Below are 27,982 nucleotides of genomic sequence, written 5' to 3'. Positions count from 1 at the left end.
GGCTCAGTCTGGCGCGAGCGGCCGAGGGGCCCGGAGCGGGCGCGGCGGGAGCGCGGCGGGGTCGCTCGGGCCCGGGCGGCGGCGGCGGCGGCGGCGGAGCGGGGCGGGGGGAGCCCGGCCGGGCCGTGAGGGCGCGGCGGAGCCCGGCGGCGGCGGCGGAGCGGCCTGGGGGCTCCCCCCGGCGTGCGCGGGCCGAGCGGGCCGGGCCGGCGGCCGCGGCGGGGCTATGATGCGCCCGCTGCGGGGCTCCGCACCCCCGTGTGTCCCCCAGGCAGGTCCGGCCCGCGGCTGAGAACCCCCCACCGGCGGTGAGTGCGGGCGGGCCCCGGCGGCGGCGGGGCGCGGGGAGGGCCGGCGCGGCCCGGCGGGCTCGGGAAGCCTCGGCGCCCGCGCGACGGAGGCCCGCGCGACGGAGGCCCGCCCGCCCCCCCGCCGGCTCCGAGCTGGACGCGGCGGGGCGGCGCTGCCGGCTTCATCCGCGCCAGGGCGAGGGGGAGGGCCCGGGCTGGTGGCGGCGGCTGTCCGCCCGCGGCGGGGCCTGGCCCTTGCCCCGGCGCCGGGCCGGGCGAGCCGGCTGGCGGCGCGTTGCTGGCCGTCGTCCCCCGGTCGTGGCGTTTGAGTCGGTGCGTCAGGCGCTGCCCCGGGGTGCGCTCCGCCGGAGCGACTCCCGGTGAGGAGTTTGACTCGTCTGATTAGATTCCCTCCTGACTCTGGTCTTACAGTTGAGGGGGGAGCAGGCCTGGGGGCGGGGGGGAAAGTGATCTTCATTTTCTCGGCATCTTCCCACTTGCGTGCTGTCTCCCGTTCTTCAGTACTGTTTTCCCGTCCCGTGCTGGGATTTCTTTAGCCTTTAGAAAGCCGGATGAAGAGCTATCTGCTTCTAATGCTACAGGCAGTGAGGCAAAATGCAGTAATTCCACCAGAGAGCCTCGCTCTGTGGATGCCGTTAGGACCAGCAGTTCAAAGGGTTGCCTTCTGAGGCGGTAGGCACCGTATGGTGCTTAGAATGATACTTGCCATTCTGTTTCTTGTGCAGATGGAGGATCTCGTTCCATCACAGCCTGCTGCCACTAAGCAGTCCTAATGAGTTCTCCTCTCCCTTTTCAGGTATGGCCTCACAGCTGCAGGTGTTCTCCCCTCCGTCAGTATCCTCGAGTGCCTTCTGCAGTGCCAAGAAACTGAAAGTGGAGCCCTCTGTCTGGGATGTTTCAGGACAGAGCAGTAGTGACAAATATTATACCCACAGCAAAAACCTCCCAGCAGCTCAAGGACAAGCAAGCTCCTCTCATCAGGTAGCCAATTTCAGCATCCCTGCTTACGATCAGAACCTCCTTCTCCCTGCTCCTTCAGTTGAGCACATTGTGGTTACAGCAGCCGACAGCACAGGCAGCAGTGCAACAGCGTCCTTCCAGAACAGCCAAACCCTAACACACAGGAGCAACGTTTCTTTACTGGAACCATACCAAAAATGTGGATTAAAAAGGAAAAGTGAAGAGGTCGACAGCAACGGTAGTGTGCAGATAATTGAGGAACATCCACCTCTCATGCTGCAAAACAGACCTGCGGTGGGTGCTGCGGCCACAACCACCACGGTAACTACTAAAAGCAGTAGTTCCAGTGGTGAAGGGGATTATCAGCTGGTCCAGCATGAGATCCTGTGCTCTATGACAAACAGCTATGAGGTCTTGGAATTCCTGGGCCGAGGGACGTTTGGTCAGGTGGCAAAATGCTGGAAACGTAGCACGAAGGAGATTGTAGCCATCAAAATCCTGAAGAACCATCCTTCCTATGCTAGGCAGGGCCAGATAGAGGTGAGCATCCTCTCTCGCTTGAGCAGCGAGAATGCTGATGAGTATAACTTTGTTCGCTCCTATGAGTGCTTTCAACACAAGAATCATACATGCCTTGTATTTGAGATGCTAGAACAGAACTTATATGATTTCTTAAAGCAAAATAAGTTCAGTCCGTTGCCCCTGAAATACATCCGACCAATTCTGCAGCAAGTGGCTACTGCCTTGATGAAGTTAAAGAGTTTGGGTCTGATACATGCTGATTTGAAACCAGAGAACATCATGTTGGTGGATCCTGCACGCCAGCCCTACAGAGTGAAGGTGATAGACTTTGGTTCAGCCAGCCACGTGTCTAAAGCAGTGTGCTCCACTTATTTGCAGTCGCGCTATTACAGGTAAGTACTGACACAGTGCTCACCTTCATACGCTGCGCAGGCAAAGAAAAGCTGATCCTGATGGGGTGCTAGGGGTTTGCTTCTGCAATTACTTAACTCTTCTGCTGTTAGGTCTAATCCCAGTTTAGGGGAAAGGAGGGAATGATCAGCCTATCCACTGTTCTGCATGTTTCCTGGAGATTTCTTCTGAAATTTGTATGTAAATAAATAGAACTTCTGCTTTGCAAGTGTGACATAATATGCAGTCCAATACCTTCCTTTTACCCCAGAGTAGTGCACTAAGTTGATTTTACCCTGTTGCTTGTTTGTGACAATGTGTGAAGTAGCAAACTGGGGAAGCAGTAGGCTGCTAGTAAGTAGCGCATTTTGGATTTATTTGCCATGATCTGAAACTAGTCCATTAACCATGGTCATTTAGAAGGGAGATAAGTCAAAGGGATGCCAATTTCTTTTTATCCTGTTTCTTCTGGTTTCATCTTTGTCTGAACCCGCTTCATGAGCACATGACTTCCTGTATCAGCCCTTGGTAAGTCACGCTTTCATGAGGCCTGTAGCTCTTAAAATGGGGATGAGCTAGATCTCTGCTTCCCTTAGCGAAATGTAGAAACGGCTTCTACCCTACTCCTGTCTAAGAATTAAAAACAAACTATGGGCAAAAATGTTAAAACTCAGAAACTCTGTAGCTAAAGCAAGCTGTGCTTTTTCTTTCAATTATTCCTTCAGCTTGGTTCCGTTCATAGTGTGTATTTCAATATAAGTAGCAGTAGACTTCAATAAATGGATGCAGAAAGAACTTCTGGCATCAAAGGGACATGAAAAAGTCTGTGCTGTGTTGTCAGGGTTGCTTTCAGTGGAATGTGAGCTCACTTGACGCAAAACTTTAGTATCTAGTCCTTCCAGCTGGGACGAGACAGAGGACTTGAGACACTCCACCCCACCCTGTGTCTCTGCCCTGTTTGATGTCTTTCCCGTCCTCCTAGCTTCAGTTTAAAGACCTGGTTTGTAGTAGGCTTGTTCTGTTCATTCCTCATGCTCCCTGTATCCTTGTCCCCTTTGTTTTGTTTTGCTCACCCTAACACCAAGTACCAGCTTTCTGTGCCATTTCCTTCATGTGATATAGACTTTTCTTAATCCATTCCTCATGATCTTCACTCAGCTTGTTGGCACCAATCTTTCCAATTCTAAACTATTGATTGTTATTTTTTGTAATGCAGTTGTCTTCTATGCGCTGTAGCTCTGTTACAATGCTCACTGTCTAAAATGCATTATTAGTTTTGTTGTTGTTGCACTGAAAGAGGTGACCGCTGATCAAGAATCTGCTCAATCTGACTTGCAGCACATGTGAGCAAAGCAGTTTGGGGAGGCATATAGTGCTTTCCAGTTTCTGATATTGCAAAAATCAGATTTGGCTGAGGCAAAAGCAGCAAGGGATAAGTATCTTAAAGGGGCTGCTGGGAATGAAGCTGTCTGCTTCATCTTTGTGTGTGGCACTGAACTCCAAGCCACTTCCGCCTCCCTGACGCGGGGTGACCGACACTGCCAGAGGGGCAAACAACCTGATATTAGATGGTGTTTAAGACTGTCTGCTTGACTGAAGTTAAGAATGCTGTGATGTGGAAATCTAATATTTAGTGCTATGTAATTAGTTTAATGGTGATGATTACTAAAATCCATAATCTAGGAACTTACGGAGATGGTGTAGAAACCAGCTTATTGTGGGAGAACTGGGTTGCTTTAACCATATTCACATTGAATTAGTGTTCAGATGAGTTCTAAGCTGGAAATTTTTTCAATGCTGTGTTTAATAAAACAGTATCAACCAATTCTTCATTTGAGTCTCTGTCAGCTATTAAAAATAAATTTCTTGTTCTGTGTTCACTTTTCTCTTGTTTTTAATACCTGTTACTGGCACTTATGTAACCCCTGTCTCCTGTAGAGACATCTAAACCAGCCAAACTTGGGTACTGTAAGGTGAATTTTCTGATATATATACCCTGAAGGAAGAAAACCTTCCTTTATTAGTAATGCTAAGTGCTGCCACAGGTCATCTTGTCCAACAGCCCTGCTCACTCCAGGTTCTGATTGTACTTCTGGCAGTTGGACAACTTGCATCCGTCTCAATGATACTGCTGGAGCCGTGCATCCAGTTGGGATGTAGTATTGTGTTTGTCAGGGCAAGCATGGTAAGGCTGAGGCAGGCTCCCTCTCTCCACAGGCATTACTGCTGCCTCCGCAGCGTAACCCCAAGCAAGAAGGGCAGTTTTACTGTCATGACATGGTTGACTTAAAGTGTGAGTAGAAGTGCCCATGAAAAATTCTTTGGCTCTGAAGCCAGGCACAGTCTAGGAGTAGACTAACTCTGGCAGTCATGCTTCTATGCAGTGACTAGTTTCTATGGCAGTCCTGAGATTTATTAGCAGTAATTCCTGACCTGAAAACCAGAGTATATGCTTGTTACATCAGGTGCAGAAGGGTATGGATGATTTTGTTCTCCCTGGGGAGGATAAACAATACAAGGAAGCAGACAGCTTGCAGAAGTGAAAAATCTCTGGGAAGACTGATCTCCCTGCTGTTCAGAGTGTGAGGTTTACTTGTGTCCCATGTTATGTATAAGTACAGCCACCATGTGAGTCTTACTCAGATCCCTACCTCCTGATGTTTCCTGTGGGTCAGTGTAGAGGCACCTACCAAATTGAAGATACTAAGCTGAAGGACTGAACAATTTGGGCCATGAGAAGGTGGCACTGAGTGTTGAGGGAGCTTGCAGAGTGCAGTAGTATCTGTTTCTTACCTCTGCTTTGGGCTACATGACCTACTTCTGTCCCAGTCATGTTGGCCTGAGAAGCAGCAGTGCATGCTGCCAAATCTAACTCTCTGCTTGCTAATCCAGCTCTGAGTGGTGATGATGTTATTCTCTGCATTGCTAGTTGCAGTTGTACAAGCTTCATATTACCATCATTCTTCACAAGGGGGAGGCCTGAAGACCCATGCGTAAACATGGTGTGTTTTGAAATGCTAAAAGTAAGTCTCGGATTTTTCCGCTACTGCTGTGAATCCTCTCTCTTCTGAGAGTGCCTGAGCATATTTGCCAACTTTGGAAGTCCAAGTTTGGCAAGCATGTATGCAAAGAAAGAATGTTGTTGATTTCTATTTCAAAGAGCCTAAGATCATAAAATCACTTTAACCTCTGACAGACCAGCTATGAAAGTGACCTCTGCCTGTTGTCCTGTTTCAACTCACATCTCATAAGGCCGCTAATTATAGTGGTGTAAAAGGAGATGAGATACTGATTTACCAGTTCTGTTCTGCAATCAAAATGAAATCAGGTGGCTTGTGAGAAGTTAGTTTATTTAGTTTCAGGGAATAAAATGCATAGAGTTCAACTTGCTATCATTTTGGTATTGAGGTTTTGGAATGGAATACGTAAGTCTATTCCAGCGTGTAGTTAAAGACTAACAAACTACCACATCCAGCCTTTGTTGCCACTAATCTTTCTTTCTTTCTTTTGGAATTGGTGGGATTTTTTTAATGCACTTGTGAAGGATTGGCATGCTCTGCTTATACCACAAACCACTTATATTTTAGTTTGTTTGCCAGTCCAAACCAAGCAAACTTATACATGCAGCATTCCTTATATGACAGGTTTGGGTCCTATCTGAATTGGAAATTCCTGCATAAGAAGGATAATCAAGAGGATCAATACAGTTTGTTGATGATGACTGGTAGACTAATGGCACATGGGGTTCTGAAAATCCTGTGTGAATGACTGCATCGTACTTACTCTGCTTGTGAAGACCAAAGTACTACAGAAATGGATTCCTCTTGTTTTTGCCTGTTAACCTATAGAAAGTTGGATCTATGCTAGCATAGTTCTTTAAAATATAAGTGTTTAGCAGGACATTCAGCATTCAAATATCAGATCTTTATCATATTTGCATAATCATTTTACATTTTTACATATGTGAAACCGTTCCAAAGTCGACTACTGCCAGGGATAGACAAACAAGAAGGTAGAAAGAGATCAGTGTCAAGTAGAAGGAGTGTCAGAATGTCTTGGCTTAAATACTAAAGGTATATCATGGCTCTGTTTTGGGGAGGCTCAGACATAATAGAAGAACCTTGTTGCTTTAAAGCTGAACGATAGAGAATAGGTATGACCTCGCTGCAGCAAACAGCTGGTTCAGCTATCTATCTTTTTTGATATATCTTGTGCTTTCTTGGGGGCACTGTGCCTGGGCAACTGGGGTGAGTGCATTTGTTTTGGAGGCTGGCTAATGGTAATTGTGTAGTCACCACGACACAATGGGTGATTAATTAGAGAGTCACTTCTTGCCATATACAAGCAGTTGGGAGGTACATTTGGGTTGAACAGTTGAGGAAGGTGGGTGTCAGATCTGTTAACACCTGTACATTATGCAAGCCCTGTTTTTCAGAATTCTGTAGAAAGACTGGTTTCAGAGCCTTTTTTAACAACAGAAATATCCATACTGTAACACAAGAAATGTCATGCAAACCCTGGGGCATGCTACCCGAGTCACGACTGGAAAATACATAGCCTGGAGTTTAGGACTTTTCTGTCTTCCTCTGCGCTTGTGTTAGTTATGCATGAAGAAGATCAAGGCTTCCTGTACTTTCCAGAGTAAATTCCCACACCAACTCACGTGGTTTTTGCAGCACTTGGGTTTTATGCTGTATGCAAATGTATGACCAGAATTCAGCCTGACAGAACAGCATCAGTTTGTTTCAGAATTGTGTGTAGGTGAAGAGTTGTATTAAAACATCCTTTTGTGTTATGAGTCAGTTCCAGGCAGAAATCTCCCCGAAATTCCAACCTGTTGCAGAAGTAAACCCTGCTTGGAGTTTGAGGTTTTTTTCATCACCTTCTTGTAAAGGCTAGGCCAGACAGGTAAATTTTGCATTAGGTGTGGTTCAGTGCACAGAAACCTGTAACACAACCTTGCAAAGCAGTCACAATCTCCAGCTGTGTTCTTTCCGTCCATTTTAAACTCGAAACTCTCCAAACAAACCCTGTATGAAAACCTGCTGATAGAAACCAAGTGGCTCTCTGAAGAGCTCCTTTTTCTGGCTGTGCAGATGCTGTTCTTTTCCACATGAAAACAGGCGGCCTCTGCAGCTGGTTATCTGGGATCTTGAGACCTTCTTCTGAGAGAAGTCTGAGCACCATTTGCCAGAACTTTTCTTCCCAGTTCTGTTAGGGTAGGCTGGGCACTGTCTCAGGGACTCCTCACACCATACAGTCAGGTGTCATTAAACTGGTTACTGAAGGAGAAAGTTCGTATCACAGTTGCATAAAGGCCACCTAGGAGTTGGAGGGCAGCACGGCAATAAAATGAATCCAGCCATGCCACTAAGTGATTAAAAGGTTGGGATCTGTTAGGCCACTTGAGGAAACACCTTCTGCTTTAAAGTGAATCACTTAGCTTCACACAGATTTGCTTGTGCTTAAAGGAGAGAAGGAGGGGCATTATCCAGAGCAATTTATAGGAAAGAACTGCATGCTTTCAGAGTCAAAGATTTTACTTTTTTTTTTAATTATTATTATTTCAACAGAGCTCCTGAAATCATACTGGGTTTACCGTTCTGTGAAGCTATTGACATGTGGTCACTGGGCTGTGTGATAGCTGAGCTGTTTCTAGGCTGGCCTCTGTATCCAGGAGCATCTGAGTATGATCAGGTGAGAGTGCGTGCCGGACGTGGGGATGTTCAAATGAAACCACAATAATCTGTGTTCAGACCCTCTGAACCCAATGTCTCCCACATCAAATTTCATCTAGTATAAATCGCTGTTGTCTGTCATCTTAAGTTAATTTTGTCTCTGTGATATTCCCATTGCCCATCTCTCTCTGTTGTTGTACAGGAGAGCACGGAGTTCTGTGTGTTTTAACTTGAGTTGAATGTAGTTATCCAATATATAGACTCAATTTACAGTTAACTCCTTGGCTTCCAAACTCAAAAGCTGTTGAAATACCTTCCTGTCAAAACAGAAGTGAGGTGTGTGTCCTGACTTGAAACACCCTCTGTAATTTTACCATGAGGGTAGTTTTTCCATGTGGAGACAAAGCAAGCCTATCATTCCTGTCCTGTTAATACCTACAGCAGCCCTCATTTTTAATGCAAAGTGTGAGCCCCAAGCTGTCTCTGAAATACAAGGGCAAGAGTCTGAAAAGGCAGCTTGAACTAATTAGTTCTTTCCATGGATACTTAGCATTATTACCTGGGCTAGTCAGTTGCCTATAAAAGGACAAAAAGCCTATATGAGAGGGTTTTTGAGGGTAACTTTTCCACTGTGGTTTTTATGGTGGTATCTTGGTTACAGTGCTTGGTATAGTTTTCCTTATGTGATAAAATACATGAAAACTTACTAAATTTACTTGTGTTACACCTTCCCAGCACTGTAAATTTCCAAAGGAAACACAGTGGTACCTTAATGAGCAGAATGAGTTAGAAAATAACTGAGGTACGGCATGGTGGTTTCCTTGCACACTCAGTTTTGTGTAATTCTGAGAACCTTATCTAGTCATGTAGGTGGGTGGGGAGGAGGTGCTTTTTCCATTGCTTAATAGACAGGATTTTGCAGTCCTTTGTGAGGCAGCATGAGGTATGACTTCATGTGGTTGATTCTGATATCTGAATTGCCCTTGAAAACTAGGGATGACTTGCTTTCATGTTTTCTAAGATTCTGTAGCAGCAAGTAAAAGCTCGGGCAGAACTTGTGAGAGGACCTCTCCAGGGATGAGTTCATGGGTTGGGATGGGATTTACAGTTATTTTTTAAACACCCTTTGGCTCTAAAGCAAGAATTATGTCTCATAAAAACAGCAGAACTCTTAGCTGAATGATTGTGTAGATACAAAAAATGCTCACCTGCAGACACTTCAGATCCACTCTGGCATAAATGAAAAATGAGTCTGTAAATTCATATGGATCACAAGCTGTAACAGTGAGTTAAATGCCCTGCAATGTTTAGCTGGTTTGGCACAGTGGAATAGCAGGAGTTGTGCAAATAAGAAATGAGACGTGCTAAAGGACCTATAATTGATAATTTGGACAAAGCCAGGTTACTTTAACCCTTTTCCAGTCCTCCTTTTATAAATCAGACTCATCAGGGGTTTTTTTCTTGAACTTTTAAATAGACCCCTTTGAGGAGAGAGTCATGACAAAGGCAATGTCACATTTCTCACCGTACATCTTGAGAGCAAATAGCATTAGCAGTTGGGCAACACTTGGAATATTTTTAAAAGCTTATTATTGTGTTTTTTCATAATCTGCTATTTTCTTTCCTTTTGAGCATACCTTTTTATTTGTTAGCTCTTTACCAGTGTTATATCGATACCCTTGCAAGTATGCAGGTGCATTTTCCAAAATTCTGAGCAATTTTTTTGTCATGTGTAAAGTATATGAAATGTTTTTGAGGATGTGAGAATCTGATTGTACTAGAGGTTTGGTCTTGCTTTCTTGGTCAGTGAGAGCTTTGCCGTGACATTATTCTCAAATTGTGTGCCTAGAGTATATGTAGCCAGTCACAGCAATGTTTCTTAGATACTTATGCCTTTAATTATATATACATACATTATAACTTCTGTGGTATTTTTCTCTCAAAAGGTGTACTTCTTACATTGCAGATATTGAAGACTTTACTTTATCCACGTCTCAAAAGCTTACAATCTGTTCACATACACTTGGGCAAAAAATATTTCCATAAAATAAGAAAGATGTATTTAAAATCCAAAATTTTGGCAGATAATATGATTGAAAAAGTTAAGTGTCCTTACAAATACTTGACAGAGTCCCTTTAATTTTGCATTTTCAGTTAGCTGGACATTCTTTATTTACAGGTTATTTCCTATTCGCTATGAACAAACCTGGCTGATGATTTCTCCATTAGCTGTGAGTTCTTTATATTGGGAGTCCTCATTCTTTTAATCTTTTTTCCTAGATTCGTTATATTTCACAAACTCAAGGCCTTCCAGCGGAGTATCTTCTCAGTGCGGGAACGAAAACAAGCAGGTTTTTTAACAGAGATCCAAATTTGGGATACCCACTGTGGAGGCTAAAGGTTTGTCTTTTTAATTCCCAATTTTGTTTTGTTCATTGAGGACTTGATATAAATTCGTACCTAGTTTTAGTGTGCTGCGCAAACGTTCTGAGTGAAGATAGGATTTGAAATGCCATCAAATATAGCTGACTTGTGTGTTTCATTTCAGAAAATGTACAGACCTCCTGGTACTCATCTAACAATAGCAGCTGTGCACGATAGTACCAGCAAAGAGTGGGTGTTAAAGTAATTGAGATAATGGTTACTTATTATGGCCTGCTCGGTCTCGGTGAAGTATGTCATCTTGTTGTCATCTCCTGACAATACAGAGAGTAAAATAGGGAGTATTTCATGATGGTCTTTGTTAGTTTAACAGAAATCTATTTATGTATTGGCAGAGGACAGGAAAGAATCAGATATACACTCGATTTGCCTTTAAAGCTGAGCAGCAAAAGGCAGGGAGTTTTGCCTTTCTTCTTTGTAAAAGAGGGATTTAAAATATCTATAGCCTCTTCTCTTCCTAAATCAGAAATCTTCAGTTCTTCTGGCTAATGCACTACCCAGCGAAGCCTTGAAATGAAGTCATCCTGTTGTTAATTTAGCTTTGCAATGAATGATCTTTCCAGCTGAGGAGATGAGAACCCGTGGCTGATTTGGTTTGGCCTACTGGCATGTGATTTGTCTTAAAGCAGGCAAAAGATCACCTGGCTTGGCTCTTTTCTTGCTGCTTTTTCTTTATCAGTATGTGATATCTCAGTTTATATTAACAAATGCTTTCTTTTACAGACCCCAGAAGAACATGAGTTGGAGACAGGAATAAAATCAAAAGAAGCTCGGAAATACATATTCAACTGTTTAGATGATATGGCGCAGGTGTGTGGAGATCTTATAACACACAGATAACTATCATATTAATTACATACATTATTGGGATCTCTAAAAATGAGGCTCCTGTGCTGGAGCAGTCCTCTTCCACATGCTGTTGAGAACACTGATGTAGGTTTGCCATGGTGCCAATTTGCATCAGAAATCACTGTATTAAAGATTATCAAAATGTTAATTATGAAGCAGTTAGAAATGTCTTGTTTTTTCTCTAGGCCTTGATCCGGTAGATGCAACAAGTGTGCTTAGCCTGTTATCACTAGAAATAGTCGAGCAGTAGGAAAGCTAAGCCCCTCCAGATGTGTTTATAGGATTAGACCTCTTATTGGACTTTGGAAATGTTGACAGGAACTATGGATTGTTCTATTTTTTCATTCTATTTTCAGAGATAGAATGAAGGAATATCTGAGTGTTTTTAATATCATGAGGCCTTGAATCTTAAATATGTTTGTCCCAATTTTCTATTGCTTTTGTAGCCATTATCATGACTTTACATCTGTGCAGAGAACGTAGAATCTTGCCATTCTGATTTGCTAGCCCCTTATAGACCCACACAAAAAATGAGGGCATATTGCCAGGCAGTGGAGAATGAAGCCTTGTTGATATCTATTGAACAGACCAACTTCATGTTGAGATGAGAATTCCATGTGTAAGTTTGACTTCCTTTTATAGAATGAACAAGGGAAGGGTTGTGTGTTAGCGCTGTAGTACCTAAAATTAAGTTGGCTAAGAGACAGAAATACTTAATAAATATTTCTGCATGATGTAAAATTACTGAATTTTTAGGTAACAATTAATTTGATGTTTGTGTGAACTACTCTCATTTTATTTTCAAGGTGAATATGTCTACAGACTTGGAAGGGACTGACATGTTGGCAGAGAAGGCTGACCGAAGGGAATATATTGATTTGTTGAAGAAAATGTTGACAATTGATGCAGATAAGAGAATTACTCCACTGAAGACTTTGAACCATCCATTTGTTACAATGACACATCTACTGGATTTCCCACACAGTAATCAGTAGGCTTCCTTAGATTTCTTGTTTTATTTCAGGAGGACTTATTGGAGACACAGAATAGCACTTTTCTGCTTTCTGTCAATGCTGTTTTCTGCAGTTTCTGGCTGATCTAAAAATAGCAATGGCATGTGTAAGGAATGGAATGTTCATAAGCTTCCTTTTCATGTTTTAGGACATTCTTTGTTGATTTAAAAAAAAAAAAAAGGAACCTAAACCTAAAGGTGTGTGCATAAAGTTGGGAATCTGTCATGTCTCTTGTACTGTTTTTATATATCTGATATTTTCCTTCTGTCATTCTGTTTCAGTGTGAAATCTTGCTTTCAGAATATGGAGATCTGCAAGCGAAGAGTTAATATGTATGATACAGTGAATCAGATTAAGAGCCCATTCACGACTCATGTTGCTCCTAATACAAGCACAAATCTGACAATGAGCTTCAACAACCAGCTCAATACAGTACACAATCAGGTATAGCACCTTTTAGCTGTTGTATACTAATCAAAGAAATGGAGTGGTCTAATTTTGTGCCTTCAGGCCAAATCCTATTCTGCAAAATACTATATTTAAATTGGTCTCCAGAATTTGTAGTCTTGTCTTAAAATTTAGTTTTCCAAAACTCAGGCCAAGGCAGTCTCTTTACTTCACCTGATCATACTTGCCTGTCAGTTCAGCAATGTAAGTAAACTTGGTGGAATTCATGTTTCTTCTCCTATGTTGTCTTAGGCCTTTTACCTGAAACCTTTTCCTGGTGCTTGCTTCGTAGTATAATACTGATGGTTCCTGTTGTTTGTTTTATAACAATTAGGAGTGGTAGATCTGATTTTTTTTTTTTTTTCCCTCCCCCCTAGGCCAGTGTACTGGCTTCCAATTCTACTGCTGCTGCTACTCTTTCCCTGGCAAACTCGGACGTCTCACTGCTAAACTATCAGTCAGCTCTGTATCCATCATCTGCAGCACCAGTTGCAGGAGTGGCACAACAGAGTGTTTCCTTGCAACCTGGAACCACCCAGATCTGCACACAGACTGACCCATTCCAGCAAACCTTCATTGTTTGTCCCCCTGCTTTTCAAAGTAAGCAGACAAACCCTTTATATGATACTGTGGTTTCAATTAGGTATAAATGAGAAGTTGTAATTTGCACTAAATTGGGAAAGTACAGAAGACCACTCTGTGCATGTCACACAGTGCTCTTGCATCAGATGCAAGTGCAGAATCAGGTCAGACATGTGTAGACAATTTGGTTCTCTTCTAGGTCATGCTTGAACAGGTGACCGTATCTTGCCTGCCTAGATTGCAGTCTTCATCTGGTTGCTCAACAGTTTTTTCCCCCCCAAACTGAACACAATGGCATTCCACAGAAAGCAGTGAACAGAGGAGCCAGACCTATCTGAAAATAAGAAAGTGTTGTGCTGTGTTTTGTATGTCAGGAGTGAATATCTGGTCTTTGAGTCTCAGTTCACAAGCACTGATGCAGCCGTGTAGTTTGCTAGCAGCAAATTGTCACAGATTGCAAGTAAGTGAGGTTAACCCAAGCGTAGCTCTGTTAATCCTGAAAGTTCTCTATTTATGCTTATATCTGGATGGAGGGTTATATATGAAATGGGAACCGATAGTGTAAGGTTTGAACTTTGAACTTAGTCTCAAGCAACATAGAATTAGATGTCTGTGTTACCTTTGTTTCTGAAAACAAGACTATGGACTTCAACAGAGCCAAGCTTTTCAGGACTGGTTGTCCATTGTTGCCCTTTGGCATACCGGAACTGCAGAATTATTTACTTCAGCTGGTGTTTTATTAGTATGCTTTTGTCAAAAGGAACAGCTTTTCTTTGTCTTCATCTGGCCCTGTCTTCTGCCCTTACCTGGTAGGAATTTGATTTTGGAAAGAAACTAAAACAAAAACAAAACAAAAAAAAAGGAATAATAAAGCAGCTTAGCGGTGATGTGTTCTTGTCCTCCACAGCTGGACTTCAGGCAACTACAAAGCATTCTGGGTTCCCAGTAAGGATGGAGAATGCTGTCCCAATTGTACCACAAGCACCTGCAGCACAGCCACTGCAGATCCAGTCTGGAGTTCTCACACAGGTAAAAAAAGAAAGAAAAAAAAAAACCCAACAAAAAAACCCCATAGAGTTACCTTCAATTCCTACCACCATCCAGGAGAACCTGACTGCCCCTCTGGTGCTGGGGTGAAAGCAGGGGGTTCTCAGAACACTCTGAAAGGTTAAATGCAGATCACTTCTAAGACAGTGTTTTCTTGTTTAGTTTTGTTTTTCTGGAATATTTAAAGTCTAAACTATTTTATGTCATGTGCCTCCCTGGTTTTAGGAGTTTGATTTAATAATGAGAATAAATATGTAGTTTTCAGCTGCTAAAAACAAACTGTATTTTTTCACGGTTGTACACTGCCTTATAGGTAGTGGTGTGCATTTTTGCCTACACTTTAAAAATGTGGCAGCAAATTTTAGAAGAAATTTCTGTGAGAAGCGAGATCCCAGTGAACAGAAGTGGCAACACAGATTACTCATGTTAAAATTTCATCTGTAAATCAACAAAATTATTTCTGAATCCTTCTCAATTAGTTACATTATTAGTGTGAATTGATGTGTAGCGATGACATACCTATTTCTGTTGTTTGCAGTTTAAACAATATGCGGTAGCAAAATTCACAAATAATTCTAAGAGATGGTATTTTAATCATTAGTGATGTGTCGTAAACAATTTTGTTTCCAAAAAGTAATGCTTTAATATATAGCAAGTGCCCAGTGATTCACAGGTTTTATTCACTGAAAAGTTGTAATTGCCTTTATAATTAGAGTGCACTTTTATTTATTTGCATAGTTTTAGTTTCTGTTGACATTAACGCATACTTTATTACTTTTACTCTCCAGGCAGTATGTTGTACTTACTGACCTACTTGTAGAGGAGTGATTTTTAGATTGTTCAGTCCAAATAATTTTGGTGGCATTCTGTCATCTCTGGTTTGTTTAGCATAATTATACAGGTAACGAATGGTATCCAAAAAGCAGAATACACTTGAAGGAGGCCCACCCGAATCCAAACCCTGCTTTTCCTGAGAGTGCAAATTATACACTAAGAATCTAGTTTTAATTAGACATTTGATGGACTAATATGTGTCTTGGTGGTTTCATCACAGATAACCTTGCTCTTTCATGATACAAAAGACCTACTGTGCCTTTTTCTATTAATCCCTTAGTTTATCTTTTTCCAAGCGTACTGTATGTGAATTTGGAGGTGTGATAGTAAATACTGTGTCCTGCTAGGGGTGCAGTTTGTGTTACAGTTAGCACAGTGTATGTAGTGTAACTTGCTCTCTGGGGCCCAGTAAAGTGTCAATAGCTGAACACTATCTCATTTTTACTTTTTAACTGTGTCATCGGAGAGATCCTGTTCCCAAATTCCCTGTTCCTTGCGTTCCCTTCAGGAACATGTAATTGCTTAGAGGAACATGCCCAGAGGGTCTGGGTGTTGGTTTCACTGCATCCATTACAATTCTGGAGTCTGCTCAAGCACTATAGAATGCCAGTGAGGTGAAACCTTTTCTGGCCCTATTGCTGAACCCACTTATCCTGCCTCAGTACATGTGTTTCACTCACTGCCTGATCTACATTTCAGGGAAGCTGTACACCACTAATGGTAGCAACTCTTCATCCTCAAGTAGCCACCATCACGCCGCAGTATGCGGTCCCCTTTACTCTGAACTGCGCAGCCGGCCGGCCAGCGCTAGTAGAACAGACGGCTGCAGTACTGGTAATTGCCTCCCTTGATTGTGTTCACTAACTGAGTTTTTGTTTTAACTTAGACTTGCAGAGGGCATGGAAGCATGTGCCATCTTGTGGCTGTGTTCTTGCTACATCTTAATGTCTTGTTGTTTTCCTCCCCAACATTGCTGAAGCACTGTCTGACTCTGACGTTTAGTGTGGCTCTGTAAAGAATCCAGATCCATTGACTATTACTTTTTACTAGCCTAGTATTATAAAGCTCTTCTAAGCTATACTATAGAAGAGTTATAATGGTTCTTGTTCTTTGCTTACTATCCTATCTTTGCCTTTTGATTGTTGAATACAAACGAATCAGTCTTTAGCTTGACTCTGCTACAGGTACCTGGATGGCCAGATTTTGAACTACTTGGCAAGTTAGCTACATATTTTGTTTTCAACATGTGTAAAGCTGCTTTGCATGTAGAAATGTTTCAGGTCATTAAGCATAGGCTAAAATCTCTAATGATAGCAAATTCTTTAATGTATTGCTTTAGCAGTTGATTTCTCTTAACCTCTGTTGAACATTGACAGTAATTTTCTGGCCTTTTGTTATTTATAGCCAATCGCAGATAGCTTGCTTCATCCAGATAAAGATAATGTTCTTCACAGATACTTTCAGTTCATATGTATTTCTTGGTTGAAATTAAAGGTGAGCTCTAGTATCCAAAATGGCAATAGCTAGCTTTTAGGCTATTTGGAACAATTTTTAAAAAGGATGGTGGAAGGGAATAAACACACCTTTAAGAAGCATATGTTTTCAAAATTGTCCTCTTCTGTATTCATTTGGCATCTGCATTGGAACAACTTTGCAAGTGCCACAAAGAAGTCATTGTAAAACTCCAGAATCAGATCAGTGAAGCTTATGAAAACATTGCAGTGCACTTAAGTGCTGGTATCCTCACATGTCTTTCAAAGCACATTTCATTATGTGAACCATGTTGTTTCTTGTGGCTTTAAAGTGGTAGTTTGAGTGTCATTTTCTTCCAAGAGGGAGACCTCTGCTGAAGTGGAATTTGCTCGAGTCATACCTGTACTGAAATTAAAACCCACTCATTTGAGTTCTTCTGAACCAAGTGAACTGCTCCCTATTTCTGAGGATGGGAAGGCAGGAGAGTGGGGTTCTCCTGGGTCACAGCTCTGAGCTAAACAGACCCAGGGATGTATCTCCTTTCCTCCTCTTGAATTTTGATTGCTGAAAAGCTGCAATCTAGGCTCTGAAAATGGCAAGGGGTGACTGTAGCAGAGCTTGGGACACAAATGAGTTGTTAGTGATGTTTTCAAAAGTGTATTTGGGCTTTTGATTCAACAGGCAAATTCTATTCTCCTGTGTGTGTGCAGTGGACTTGACATTCAACTCCCCTGTACAGCAGTGGAGATCAGTCTCAGCTATCTCCAGACTATGAGCCTGGATTCTGAGTTTCTCTGGAGGACTTACTATTTCTGTTTGGATTCTGGGAGCCTTTGGCGTGAATTTGCTCACCTTTAGTGCTTCCGACACTTCTCCCTTGCTGCTTCCCCTGAGTTTGCATTAGCCATTTGCTAAGCTTTGCATATTTTTGTCCTTCCTCTGTCAAAACAGTTCGTCGCTTGGAAGGCCCGATTTCTGCCTCTCATTGGGAATTTATATCTTGCTGTATTAAACTCTCTGCTTTGTCTTGTGCAGGTGTTGGCTTTTGGAAAGACGCATGGTGTGACTTTTAACATATTTCTCTTTTTTTTTTAATATTATTATTATTATTATTATTATTCTGCTTATGTCGGCAGAGGTTTTAGCAGCTCTCTGCTTTGAAGGCTTCTTGTTTGGAACTGGTATTTGTAATAAGTGGATCTGTTACTTGCAGAAATATTTTATTTAAAACAGCAGGTGTTTATGATTTTGCAGTTTAAACTGCAAGAAAGAGAGCCATATGTTTTCAAAATCATAGAAATATTGTACTGCCAAATTTATTTTGGGGTTTGTTTGGTTTTTTTTCCCAGAAAAAAACTGCATTTTGTCAATTTGGACAGGAACATTAAATAATATTAATGAATTGAAAATATCTTCACCTATCTCCCTTGTAACTAAATGTTTCTCTCAGTGTGGCTTTTCTTAAATACTTTAGTTGAGGTGGGGTGAATTTCCATGATAGTAACACTGTCTCAGCTCTCTCAGTGTGAGCCCTGTAAGGCAGAAAACCAGAAAGGACCAAATTGCCTTCATATTTTGGAATCCTTCAGCAGAGCAGCGTGCATAAACTTACATGCAGAAACAGTGCTGAACATTCATGCTGCATCTGGCAGTACAATATCTGGCTGCATTCTGCAGTACAATGTTAACACTCTTTTCCCCAGGTGACATCTGTGATACAAAAGGTTAGCAAAGTGTCAGGGGAAGCTTGTTTCTCTGGTTTTCTTGTTCTCTTACTGTACTGAGACCTTTTGAGAAAGTGCAATGATGTGCCGTTATCTCTGCAAGCTAACAATCTACACGAGTGCATTTATTGCTTGGAACAAATCTCTTTCCACCTGTAGGAACTGAAATCTAGTGAACCTGTGTATCTGTTTGTTGTTTTGCAGCAGGCCTGGCCTGGGGGAACCCAGCAGATACTGCTTCCTTCCACCTGGCAGCAGCTCCCAGGGGTTGCTTTGCACAACTCTGTTCAGCCAGCGGCTGTGATTCCAGAGACGATCAGTGGCAGCCAGCAATTAGCTGACTGGAGGTAGGGATTGCACAGGGGTCCAGCTCTGTGCCGAATGGAAATATGTGCCATCGCAGTACTGCCTGCAGTGCACAGAATTTCTCCCTTCCCTTCAGAGTCACGCAGGGGCTTGGTGCAACTTGCAGTGTAGTCATGGGATTTGGGTCTTTTTTTTTTTTTTCTGCTTCAGGAATGCACATTCCCATGGAAATCAGTATAGCACTCTCATGCAACAGCCATCACTACTGACCAACCATGTGACATTAGCTACAGCGCAGCCTCTGAATGTCGGAGTTGCTCATGTTGTTAGGCAGCAGCAAAGCAGCAATGTTCCAGCAAAGAAGAACAAGCAGCCAGCACCAAGCGCAGCCAAGTAAGGCTTCCTTTCCCAGTCCTAGAAAGACTGTGGGTGTGTTTGTGGAGGTTGCCTTTTTGGTGTGAAAAACGGGTCTTCTGATCACAGAGGCATTGTCTGTGTAACTTTTTCATGTGCTACAGTTGCTTTTAAAAATGTCTTGGAAAAAGTCTCTGTACTGTAGTCACTGATATAAGTGATATTAATTTTAGTGAGAGCGCAAGGAATGTGGTTCACCAAGTGCTTTACTGTACTGGCCGAAGGGGGGGGTTTACACATTTGGGGTGTGTTGGTGCCATAGCAATACAAGTGACAGAACTGACATCTGTCGAACAAGGGGTGGCAAGTTTCTGGCAGCGTTCAGATTAATCGGTCCTGTTCAGAGCATCACTGAGTGCGTTGGTCCCTTCTGGGATGCGTTCTATGACGCTCTTCTGTATGAGTGTCTGCACTGAAGTTCTCTTTGTGTATTTCAAGACGTTTCTTCTTGTATGTGTGCTCCAGCCTGCTGGAGCCTGGCTGTTCTTAATGCTGGTGCTGGTTTGTCCCAGCCTGCTGACACGTAGCTGATTACTGCTTTGGTTTTCCTTCAGGCCCAGCTCAACTCTAGAGGCTGTGCCCTCCCAAGTTTACTCGCTCATTGGGAGCAGTCCTCTGCGCTCCACCTCCTCCTCTTCCAACGTGCTTGTCCCAGTGCAGGAGCAGCACCAGCCCATTGTGATCCCAGACACTCCAAGCCCACCTGTCAGTGTCATCACCATTCGCAGTGACACTGATGAGGAAGAGGATAGCAAATACAAACCTGCCAGGTAGGAAGTTCATTTAGGTGGCCAGTACTGATTTGTCCTGAGCTCAGCCCAAGCATCAAGGAGAGTGGAGAACGCTACATGCAAAGCCCTGGCTAGGCTAAGAAGCACTGCATAAGACAGAAAATTCTGCATCATGTCTGCTGTGCTGTTTGTGTCTCTAGTTAATCAGAATTTCATCTGACAAGGAGGGAGGGTATAAGATCCCAGAGGGAGATCTCCTGTATCTAGTGGGAAAAGCTAGAATGTTTCCTATTTGTTTTGTTTGTTTTTTTCCCCCCTGCAGTTTGGGTATGAAGCAGAGATCCAATGTCATCAGCTACGTTACTGTTAATGACTCCCCTGATTCCGACTCCTCCCTGAACAGCCCCTATGCCACAGACCCACTTTCCTCTCTCAGGAGTACAGGCGGTGCCATGGAGCTGCCGAGTAGAGGAGCGGCTGACAGCTCCAGCTCTCGGACTATCATTGTGCCGCCATTGAAAACACAGCTCAATGACTGCATTGTAGCTACCCAAGCTTCAGGTAGGTATGCTCTCATAAGTTGCTGCGCTCAGTAGTTTTTGCCAAGGCTCAGATGCTCTGTTACCCCTGACAGCTTTGTCCTCACAGTTTGGGACTATCTGCATTGGGTCTTCAGCAGCTTTAGGTTTCACAGCTGCTGTCCTGAGAGTGCAAGCCTTGCTCTGTTTTCAGTTTCATTGATAGATTTACCTTTCATATATGTTTGGCTGCATTTAGAAAGATCTGTAAAAATTCCTGATGATTTCTTGTGCAATCAGATTTTAAATCGTAATTGAAGAAAAGGCTCTGTTACAGAAATAGTCCCTGTGCGTTCTTTGGTTATCTAAGCTGGTTATCACAGTGCATGGCATGTGAGAGGGAAGAATGGACTAAGCTTTTGAAATCTTTCAGGCATCCTGAGCAGCACCAGTAAGACCAAGCCAGTGGCCTCTGTGAGTGGGCAGTCGTCAGGATGCTGTATAACACCTACTGGGTACCGCTCACATCGTGTGGTAACAAATGGTGTGCAGCCCCTCAATCTCAGCCAGGTAAGGCACTGTGTGACTTTTGCTGACCTTTGAACATGATGCTTTAAAATTGCTTTGCTTTAGAAATACTATGCCACATGGCAGGGAGGATGACTTGATTGCAAGAGGATCAATAGCTGCTACCTCATTAACTTTTTGAAGCTGATTCTGTCCTGTGGCTATGCAGGGTAGGGTAAACTCTGTAGGGAGTATAGGTGAAGTTTCTCAAGGCAAAGAATTTGTTCCTGTAGCAGAGGACAGGAGAAGGGAGCATGGTTATGTCCATATTCTTCCTTTGTGCTCCTAGTCACACCTGTCTTGCAGTGACTCATTCTTGCCACTCGGGTGGGAGACTAACACCAGGATCCAGCTGTTGAATTGAGAGTACCACTGAAGGCACTCAACAGTATGAGGAGATTCTTCTGTTCTTTACCTTCCTTCTCTAGATCTCACAAAGGCCTGACCAGGAGATTAAGGCTGGACGTTGTCTCTCAAACGAACAATTAGCACCTGAGTTCCTTTTAAACTTTCAGAGATTGGTTTCACTTCAGTTTGTGTCACTACTCTTGATCTGATCTTTGAGTCAAGCTGCAGTAGCCTTTCAGGAGAGAGGAGGTGTTGCACCTCCGGTTCATTTCTGGCATGGGGACAAGACAGGCTTTGTTGTGCTAAAATGAGGCAGCCCTGCTGCTGCTTTCACTGAGGTGCAGAAGAATAGATGTGTGAGGAGTTCAAGGGCTGGGTCAGTCCTAGGACCTGCCTGCACTTGTACAGCTGTGTACTGGGGTACCACAGGTGTGGCAGTTTGATCGCATTGTAGAGGAAAAGTGTAACCTTCATCTCAGTGGAACTGCAGTAACCCTTCTCAAATTTATGTGAGGGTTTCACAGAGCTGTGAAGGGAGGATCTGCAGAAGTGTCAGCCCTGTAGCTAGAATGGAGGTGTTGATTGGGAGGCTCTGGCTGACCCTTCCTTGCTCACCTCCTGTCCACTGCACTTTTCACTGAGGATAGCCGCTAACCTTATTTACTTCTTCTCTCTGCAGAACCAGCAAGCAACAGTGCTGGCCTCACAGGAGAGAAGTGGAAATGCTGTCCCACGTAGGCAGCAAGCTTATGTGGCACCCCTCACGTCAACTATTTCTCAGGCTCCCTACACGTTTCAGCACAGCAGCCCAGTGCATCCCCACCTGGCAGCAGCAACAGCAAATGCACACCTCTCCAGCCAGCCACATATGTACACTTATGCTCCAACCACTGCTGCAACACTGGGCTCCACCACGTCCATCGCCCACCTTTTCTCCCCTCAGGGCTCTTCGCGGCACACCACGTATGCTGCCCACCCTAGCACACTTGTCCACCAGGTCCCTGTGAGTGTCGGTCCAAGTCTGCTGACTTCTGCAAATGTTCCGCCTGCCCAGTACCAACACCAGTTTGCTCCCCAGTCCTATATTGGTGCTTCCAGAGGGTCTGCTATTTACACTGGATATCCGCTGAGCCCTACAAAGATCAACCAGTACTCATACTTGTAGTTCCTAGTAAAGCACTGTCCTGCAATAGGCCTGAGAGATTGGAGAAGGATTTCAGGTGAACCTTTACCTGGTAATGACTGCCTGGTTTTTGTTTCTCCCTGATCTGGTTGTATGTTGTTCAAAAATGTCTCTAGTGAGTTCAGTCACTAACTGAGCAGCATGCTTTGTTACCAGTATGAGGGTCACTAATTAAGTTTTTAAAATTTTACTTACTTTTTATAGATGCTTTTAAAAAGTTCATGGTCACATTTATTTAAAAATGTTCTGTTGTGCTAATCAAAAGGGGAAAGAAAATCAGTGTCTTGGAAGACAGATCCTGATGACTTTTTTAACTTGTATAACTTAAACAAAAAGACTAGCAGATTATATTTTAGCAGCTTGCACAAATCCATGTTGCCACTAAAAATGTAATGCACGTTTATCTCATTATGTTGCTGGGGCAGTTTTAAAATCAAGTTTAATATTTTAACATTTGTTCTCTAATTCACTTTGTCTCTAACAAATTGCTGGTTCTGCAAAAGCCATTACATCTCCATATAGGTTACTGTCAAAGTTTTTTGTTTACTTCTCTGCTTTGTTTAAGGACTGGTAGAGGCAGCTGCCTCATACTAGCAACATTATATATTCAGGAGTCCGTGTAAACCCTGAAATCTGTTTTGTTTTCTTGAAAATTCTGTGTCTCCATAATGCAGCTGAATTTTTATTGCATTCATTGCAGAATTCTTCTAAGTTTTTCAAACTGTATTCAAGATCTCACTGTGTAACCAAACTCAGCAGCTTCATCAGGATGCTGTAGTCTCCAGTTGAGAATGAATAGTGCAGCACTGCTCTAAAATTTGGTTTCTGCAACTTACTAGATGCTGGCCCTATAACGGAGCTGGATTCCTTCACAGAAGCACAGGGCTTTTCTTTGTTCTGTTTTTCTTACTGTTTTTCCTCACATGATTCATTTAGGAGGGAGTTGAATTTGAAATACAATGAAACATCACTGTATTGATGTGTACAGCTTTTTATACTCCTGTGAGCGTATCCTCCTGGATATGTCAACAGCTACTTTAAAGCGCTCTTATTAAGACTTGTATACAGTACATGCATGTAGGAATCAGAAAAAAAAAAAAAAGAGAAAGAAAAAGAAAAAAGAAAAAAAATCCAGATTTTAAAGTTTATTACTGAATTTAAAACTATTTTAGAAGTTTTGTATTGGTGGTGTTTTAATATTTTACATAAAATGAAATATGTACATATTGATTAGAAAAATATAACAAGCAAAACTTCCTGCTAACCCCAAATGTTCTGTCTTTGTAATCAAAATGTGTAGTGGTTATACTTGAACTCTGTACTTAGTGTTTGTCTAATTCTTAAACGTTCCTGGGGATGGAATTGATGTATCCTTTGTATTTAAACCAAAATGAATTGATTCATGTTGGAATGTATGTGATATAATGCAATGGTTAGAGCTCATCACTGTAGCACTGAGAGAGGAGTAGAGCTTCATGAGAGAAAAGGATACCTTCTGATTTGTTTTGCACAGGTATGTGTGATGAAGAGTTGTTTGGTGTGTCCCCTTATTGTAGTGCCTTAAATGATGATGTAGTGTGACTAGAGTTTACAGTGAGCTTGCCTTATGAGGGACCAGCAAGCCCCCGTCGAATTGAAGCAATTCACTAAGCTTATCACAGCAAGAACAGCAGTATGTTGCATAGGTGCATTGTTCTCAGTTTTAATGCTATCATAAAAAGCTACATTTTTGTTTGGAGTGAAGCGATGTTTCCTTAAAGCTTTTCCTTGAAATGGCACATGTACTGTTAGATGTCTGTCAGTGCATTTCGAATAAGGTAGTGCTGGGAATGCATTGGAATGTTTAGTCTAATATTGCGGAAGTGATTAAATAATGTGCAATCACTTTTTATTAGATTAGTATGGCGTTACCTTCCCCCACGTTAATAGCAGACATTTCTTGTAAAGTATTGCTAGCTTGGTGATAGAATATTTATACCAAAGAGAGCCTGCTGTAAAGCACATAATACCATTAAAAAAGTTTTATAATGCTACTGCTAATGTGGAGCTGTTGGGAAGGTTTGTCAGCTGTAGCCCTAGTTAGTGTTCAGAGGAAATACTCATTTTGGATAATCAGTGCAGTTTTTAAACTACACTTTGTTTTCTTGGGTCCGTTGTACTAGGAATTATTTCTCATCTTCAGTATGTAGATTAAGTATCTTGTCCAAATGGATGATAAACTGGCTTGAGCGGTCATATTACTGCAGCAATAAGAGGTTTTGGTAACCTTGAATCCCAGTTTATGTTCCGTCCCAGTGGAAAAGAGGCCAGTTCTCTGACCGGTATGTGACAAGAAGTGCAAAAGTAATTTCTGAAATTCCACATTATTGATAGAAGAAAGTCTGGACTGACCTGAAGTTGATGAACTGTTTAAGGTTTGGCATCTCTTTCAATAGAGGGATCAAGGACTTTGGAACTGGACGGTAGCATTAGCGACGTTGTTGTTCAGTGTATTTTTAGTCAGAGCACTTCTGTAAGTGTGCGGATAACCAACCGATCTTGCTATGCCACATCATTGGTGTAAACGATGCTATTTGTTGCTGTAGGCACTTTCTTACTTTTTTCCATATTACATTGCTTGTATTCAGTACTTGCCTTGAGATACCTCTTGGGTACAGAGTTGTGCCTTTCCACCGAAAGGCAAAACAAGCTCCAATTCCTGTGTTTCAGGAAAACGTTACTCCCTGTTTCACAAGCAGTAAAGCGTTTTCCGTGAAGTCCTAGCAGGAAAAAAAGACCTCTAGCAAAATCTGCTAATAATTTTGAGAAGAACTTGCCTGCTTCCCCCCTGAAAAGGCAGATTAAAATGACCATATATCTTCAGAGTCCCTATTACATAATTAAACCCCATCAAATGTATTCACAAAGCATGGTGTCATGTCTTCCACTGTCCAAGTTTCCAAAAGTATTGGAACAAGGAGGACAAGATGGAAATGACATAGGTAAAATGAAAAGTACTCCATTTAAAACAAGTTGTCGATTACCCTGAAATTCCTCTGTGATACACAGCATAAACCAAGCAAACAAAAAACCCCACCCCAGCAGGGCCAGATTTTCATCTTGGTGCTGGCTTCACAAGTGCGTCGGATCCCAGCCTGGCCCCCGTATGTACTGCCCAATTTAAGTGTATTGTAGTCTGCTCTAAGGAGATACATCCCTTCTTCCCTTGCATATCCAGCTTCAAATTAGGTTAAAGAATTGACTCTCCTCATTGTCAGAGCCGCTACACATATTTTGTAATGTGCTATCTCTGGATAGAAATTGGGAGTCCTTTAACTTTTTTAAAACTAGTTTGGGATTCACCTTTTTAATATTTGATAACCGTGGTCCCATCTAGACTTGTCTGTGTGGTTCTTGAACTGTTAAATCAGTAGTTCCTATTACCTGACCTGTATTCGCAGCTGTGATAGCCACTGCAGAGGCAACTTCTGAGGCTTTCCTGCTTAGCACCTAGTTGATGGGATGCAGTAATTTACCTCTGACTCGGCAATTTCTTTTAGTACATGAAACTAAATTGCTTCTAAATGACAGGATTGGCACAGCCCTGCTTTCTTTTTTATTTAAACTTCTGAATGGTGCCGCATGTCCACATGGTTGTTTGTTGCTAAACTTTATATAATGTGTGATTTCAGATTCAGCTTGAAATATATCTATCTCACTACATGTAGCAGTACATTATATGTAATGTTAGTATTTCTGCTTGAATCCTTGATATTGCAATGGAATTCCTACTTTATTAAATGTATTTGATATGCTAGTTACTGTGTAAAATTTAACTTTCTTTTATGGTTGTGCTCTTCCTTTTTACAAGCCGCTAGATACAGGTAGTTTCTGACAATTACTGATCTATGTTTGTATTGCTGATGTACTTAGGGGGTATGTAAAAATCATTTTAACAAAAGAAATAGATATTTAAAAATTTAATACTAACTATATGGGAAAAGGGTCCATTGTGAAAACATAGTTTATCTTTGGATTCAATGTTTGTCTTTGGTTTTACAAAGTAGCTTGTATTTTAAGTATTTTCTACATAATATGGTAAAAATGTAGAACAATTGCAATGCATCAATAAAAAGGGTTAATTTTCTGTACTCTATTCATTTGGTCACTTGATCTATTAAAGGGGATGGAAAAGGGGTTTTGGCATATCCAGGATGAAATATGAGCACTAACTGTTAATCGTTTGCTGCTGACAGCGTGGTGCAACTGTACATTCAGGGGTAGTGTGCGACACGAGATCCTTTGCAAGTTCGTCTCAGAGCAAAGGCAGTGTGTGTCGCACCATGCTGGGCAGCGGAGCTGGGCCCTGGCTCGAGCAGCCGAGGCAGGACCAGCCCCCGGCGAGCTGTGCCAGCTGGGCAGCTGCTGTGCCACGGCTCAGGGGTCCCTCGGGCCCTGCGGCTGTTGGTGGTGCTCCTGGGGGGTAAACCGGTGATCAGGACTATCTCAAGTGAAAAAAAAGCTTTCCCATCACCTTGGTTTATGTTCATAAATGCGCTTGACTTCGCACGTCTAGCTTAGGTGCCCTGAGGACTGCTGAAGGTGGCTGTACTGCTGTATAGCCTCCCATTCTGGTCTGAATCCTACTTGGGTTAGATGCAAGGAGGTGCTTGAAAATAATCTCTCCCTTCTGATCTTGCTAGACACTTGGATGCCCCGGAAGACTTCAGTAGGAGGTGAGGACAGAGTCCCTCCCTTCCCAGAACACCTGTAACTGAGGCTGCGCAGTGATGGGATTGGGAGTGCAGAGGAAGGCTCAGCGTTTGTCTTTTGGGGAGCACTTTGGAAGCCTCTGGGTGGGCTGGCGGGGGGAGACTGCCAGTGAAGAAGGGCTCTTCTCAGATGTCCTGTCCTTGCAGGGGCAGTTGCGGAAGGAAATGGCTGCCAAAGCCCCTTGCCTGGTGCGAGTCCCTGGGTCCCGGGGGCACGCTGCACCTCCCACGGCAGCCCGGGTCCTCCCTGGACCCAGCAGCCTGTGTCTGCCAGGCGAAGGGCCCCTGCGTTTGCCCAGAGGAGTGTCTGGGGCGCATCCAACGGAGTCTGCAGGGCGAGTCCTGTGGGAGCGGGGCAAGAAGCATGAGAGACCAGTGTCAGCCTGAAACTGCTCCAGCGCCAGCGTGGGCTGAGCTCCCCAGCGACCTCGGTGCCTGGGGTGGGCTCAGTCAACTGCCCCAAAAGCACCGAAGGGCCGAGCACTGGCGTGCTCAGCGTCACTAACCCGGGCAGGTGGGGATGTGCCCTGGCCCGCGGGTGAGCTGTGCTTTGCTGGCACCCCGGTCGTCCACCCAAGCAATGGCCTCGTGTGAAAGGCAGCAGAGAGGTGCTGGGGCCGAGCCTGGCCCCTGCCAGCATGGCAGCTTCGTTTGGGGGCCCTGTGTGGCCTGTGCTGTGCAGTCTGGTGGGATGCGGGATGCAGGGATGCGGGATGCAGGAGCACTAGGTGGCACACTCGCCCCGTGCGCAGCACTGCAGTCCTGTGCATGGATGCGGCTGACCCTCAGCCCCATGCAGATCTGCAGGCAGAGCCCAGGAAACCCACGGGCCACAGCTGGGGCCACGGCTGGTGCCCCGGCCTGTGCCAGCAGCACCACCAGGTTGGGCGGG

General features: G+C 43.3%; 1 protein-coding gene across 7 annotated transcripts; it reads left to right on the top strand.

The window, feature by feature from the left end:
* Nucleotides 1-48: 48 nt before the first annotated feature.
* On the top strand, nucleotides 49-26,474 carry HIPK1 (homeodomain interacting protein kinase 1). Of its 7 annotated transcripts, none has more exons than XM_030000016.1 (16): nucleotides 49-308; nucleotides 1,108-2,185; nucleotides 7,757-7,880; nucleotides 10,142-10,261; nucleotides 11,027-11,113; nucleotides 11,959-12,143; nucleotides 12,447-12,609; nucleotides 12,990-13,212; nucleotides 14,102-14,223; nucleotides 15,775-15,909; nucleotides 18,477-18,619; nucleotides 18,789-18,971; nucleotides 19,547-19,762; nucleotides 20,046-20,284; nucleotides 20,675-20,811; nucleotides 21,836-26,474. In XM_030000016.1, exons 2-16 carry the CDS (start codon nucleotides 1,110-1,112, stop codon nucleotides 22,319-22,321), a joined length of 3,639 nt encoding a protein of 1,212 aa, XP_029855876.1. In that variant the 5' UTR covers nucleotides 49-308; nucleotides 1,108-1,109; the 3' UTR covers nucleotides 22,322-26,474. The 7 variants fall into 7 exon arrangements, with proteins under 7 accessions (XP_029855876.1, XP_040975757.1, XP_040975758.1 ...); XM_041119823.1 differs by lacking the exon at nucleotides 49-308 and adding an exon at nucleotides 651-670 and having other exon boundaries at nucleotides 18,480-18,619; XM_041119824.1 differs by lacking the exon at nucleotides 49-308 and adding an exon at nucleotides 651-670 and having other exon boundaries at nucleotides 20,160-20,284.
* Nucleotides 26,475-27,982: the final 1,508 nt, after the last annotated feature.

The sequence above is a fragment of the Aquila chrysaetos genome, chromosome 24 (genome assembly GCF_900496995.4).
Source record: "Aquila chrysaetos chrysaetos chromosome 24, bAquChr1.4, whole genome shotgun sequence".
Classification (NCBI taxonomy): Eukaryota; Metazoa; Chordata; class Aves; order Accipitriformes; family Accipitridae; genus Aquila; species Aquila chrysaetos.
This window is presented reverse-complemented; position numbering and strand designations above follow the sequence as displayed.